The sequence below is a fragment of the Propithecus coquereli genome, unplaced genomic scaffold (genome assembly GCF_000956105.1).
Source record: "Propithecus coquereli isolate 6110/MARCELLA unplaced genomic scaffold, Pcoq_1.0 Scaffold20, whole genome shotgun sequence".
In the NCBI taxonomy this organism is placed as follows: Eukaryota; Metazoa; Chordata; class Mammalia; order Primates; family Indriidae; genus Propithecus; species Propithecus coquereli.
In genome coordinates this window covers 12005643-12008858 of record NW_012144967.1, presented here as the reverse complement: position 1 = coordinate 12008858, position 3216 = coordinate 12005643, and the positions used below count along the sequence as shown (strand labels likewise).

At 53.3% G+C, this 3216-nt stretch overlaps 1 protein-coding gene across 1 annotated transcript in view; it reads right to left on the bottom strand.

The window, feature by feature from the left end:
* ACAN (aggrecan) overlaps positions 1–3216 on the bottom strand; it is a 63941-nt gene that overhangs the window by 18072 nt on the left and 42653 nt on the right. Inside the window, exon 12 of the mRNA XM_012643679.1 lies at positions 20–661. Coding sequence (XP_012499133.1) covers positions 20–661 — 642 coding nt within the window. The remainder of the gene's footprint in view (positions 1–19; positions 662–3216) is intronic.

The window sequence follows — 3216 nt, the reverse complement described above, 5'->3', positions numbered from 1 at the left end:
GAGGCAGAAGTCTCTAGACCTTCTCCTCCAAAAGGAAGCCCACTGATGTCCTCTACTCCAGAGGCAGAAGTCTCTATACCTTCTCCTGCAGAAGGAAGTCCACTGAGATCCTCTATTCCAGAAGCAGAAGTCTCTAGGCTTTCTCCTCCAGAAGGAAGCCCACTGATGTCCTCTACTTCAGAGGCAGAAGTCTCTTGACCTTCTCTTCCAGAAGGAAGTCCACTGAGGTCCCCTACTCCAGAGGCAGAACCCTCTAGGCCCTCACCTCCAGAGGGCAGTCTGCTAATCTCAGGAGTGCTGGACCACTCAATTCTGTCTTCCTCCCCGGAGGGCAGTCCACTTCCCACAGGCAGGCCTGAGCCCACTGTGGAGGTGAGGCCACTGGAGTCAAGTTCTCCAGAGGGCAGCCCACTTGCACTGACCCCTGAGGGCTGCCCACTGAAGTCAAAGTGTCCTGATGCTTCTCCACTGCCTGTGAAGTCACCACTGATGTCAGGGGCCCCAGATGCCTCCCCAGAGCCTGGCGGCTCAGTTCCGCTGGGCGCTGGGGGTGAAGGTGTGGACGGCTCCTCTGAGGCTGACGGCTCCTGCGAGGGGGACGGCTCCTCTGAGGCAGAGGGCGCTGCAGTTGCAAAAGGGCCTTCCGTGCTTTCCTCTGTTGCTGCGCCAGGGGGAGGCCACGTAGGAGGGGGCCCTGGAGGAGAGGAGGAAGAAAGATGAGGTGTGGCTTCATTAACACTGCCCCAGTTTAAGCTCATGCATAGAAGCTGAACTCCATTCTTTCCACAGCGAAACCTTTCTCTCAAGAGCTCAGAGATGTGTCCAGATGCTCTCTAATGGAACTGCGCAAGTGTCTTGCAAAGGAAGGAGGAAGGGAGAGAGGGAGGGAGGGCACCAAGAAGCACCCCCCCGCTACCCTCGCGGCCACAGGCTATACAGGCTGTGCTTTTGAGACTCCCGGGGAGCCAGTCACACGGCACCCTGGATGAGGGGTCCTGGCCACCACCGAGAACACCAGGATCATCCTTCAAGTCCTTCCACATTCTCAACTCATTCATCTAACCCCACGTTTTGAAAGCATGGGCCCCGGGGCCAGCAGCCCCGGCATCACCAGGAGCCCGATAGAGCAATGGTCCTCAACCTTTTTGGTGCCAGGGACCGGTTTTATGGAAGACAATTTTTCCATGGACTGGAGATGGGGAAGTGGGGTGTCGTGGCTTTGGGGGAGGCGGCGCGGAGCTCAGGCGGTGATACTCAGCTGTTTCCTAACAGGCCACAGATGGCTACTGGGCCGCAGCCTGGGGCTTGGGGAGCGCAGTGTTAAGAGAAGCAGATTCCCAGCCCCCACCCCAGCTGCACTGATTCCAAAACTCTGGGATGGGATCCGGCACGCTGTGTTCTAACAAGCCCTCCCAGCGACACCAATGCTTGCTTGAGTGTGAGAACTATTAATCTTAACCCATCCCTCTGAAGTCGGGAGGGCCAGGTGGTGCTGTGTGTAAACACACATTAACTTTTTCAGTTCTGACAGCCTTATTACAGGGGATCTGAAAAACAGAGAAAAGGAGAGGGAAAACCCCACCATTCTAAATAATTACGGTCACAGTCTTTTGTTTTGGTCTGGTTTCCTCTGGCATTTTAAGTAACCTTGCTGGGTTTTGGAACTTGCATGCACTTTCGGGTTTATTTCCCAGACGGAGCACCTGATCACTCAGGGTGCTGGGCCTGCTGGACAGGCCCGCAGTCCTCGCATGCGTGGAGGAGAATCTTGGAGGGGCAGGTGGGAGTGAAGGATAGCATGCGAGATGATTTTAGGTGGGATCCAGAAAAGCATTCTTTTTATATTGACAGTAATGCATTTTCATATACATACATCAGAAGCACACGGGAATGACCATTTACAGTCATGATATAACATTTCTCTTTTAAGTAAATTCAAATTTCTTTTTTAAAGAAAGTCGATCTAAAGAAAAACATGTGGCATAAACAACAGTATAGCCAGTTCCCAGATGTGGCTGAACTCAGCACGGTGGTTGGGAACTGAAGTTTGGAAAACATTTCTACGGGGCCACTGGAGCCCCTTTCGCACTGGTAAGACCCCACGAGGGGTCGCCACGGTCCTGTGCCAAGCCACACCCTCCTGCCAACGAGGGCGCTGTTATTCCTGTGCTAGTGGAGGGTGAGGAAAGGCCTCAGGTAGGTGTGGCTGCTGGTGAGGCCTCCGGGCCAGACTCCCAGCTGTTCAACAGATGTTCCCTTAGATTCCGGCAGGAAGGGTGCCAGGTTTTGCATTGCCAGCACCCAGAGGAGTGCCTAGCACCACCAAATTACTCAGGAACCATGCACAGAATGCCGGTGCAGGACTGGGTGAATTAGTGGGAAGCTCTGATATACTCTTTTCTTCAGATGCACATATCCCCAGGGGAACGGACTCTATTAAGTGCACACACACATTACTGTACATTGTTTTAATTCAGCCGTATCCACTAGATGTCAACAATGCTCCACGGGGGAAAAAAGTTTCTGTGGTCAGGTTCATTTGGGACACACTGCATTCATCACCTCCTCTTGGAGACTTACAGTGCATATTAGCATACTCAAGGCTCTGAGAAGGTCTGCAGTGAGGAAACCTGTCAATTTCCATAGGCCAGGATTTCCCAAACCTTAGTGGCCACAAAACATTTTTTTCCAACAAGGTTTGGGGACTGCTGCTTTCATCCAATTAAGTCCCATCCAGTTAAATCATGAAAGATGGAGTTCGGGAAGTTCTGGCTGGGAGGCCTGGCCCAGAAGAAGGACATGGAAGGAGGAGAAAGGCAAGGAGGCAGGTCACAGTCAGAATTCCAACATAACCCCCTCCCTGGTTTCCTCCCCTCCATTAGAGATCCTCCTATGAGAGAGAGTTAGGGAGGGATGTCGGTGCAGGAGGACAGGGTAGCTGAGGGCCCCCTGCTTGGCACAGTGCCAAGCATGTGGGATACGTGTGCAGGAGAAAGAAAGGGAAGGGAATAGTGAATATGTGTGGGAGTGTTGTAGGAACAAGTCTGTCCTTGTCACTCTGGAAGGTCCCAGAGGCCAGCTAAGTGGCCAAAGTTGGTACCGGGCCTGGGGAAACAGAGCACAGGTCCCAGGTGGAGAAACCTCCCACAACCCCAGGCACACCATAGGCAGACAGGGGTGTGTCCCAGAGCCCAAGTCACACTGACCTGGCAGTAG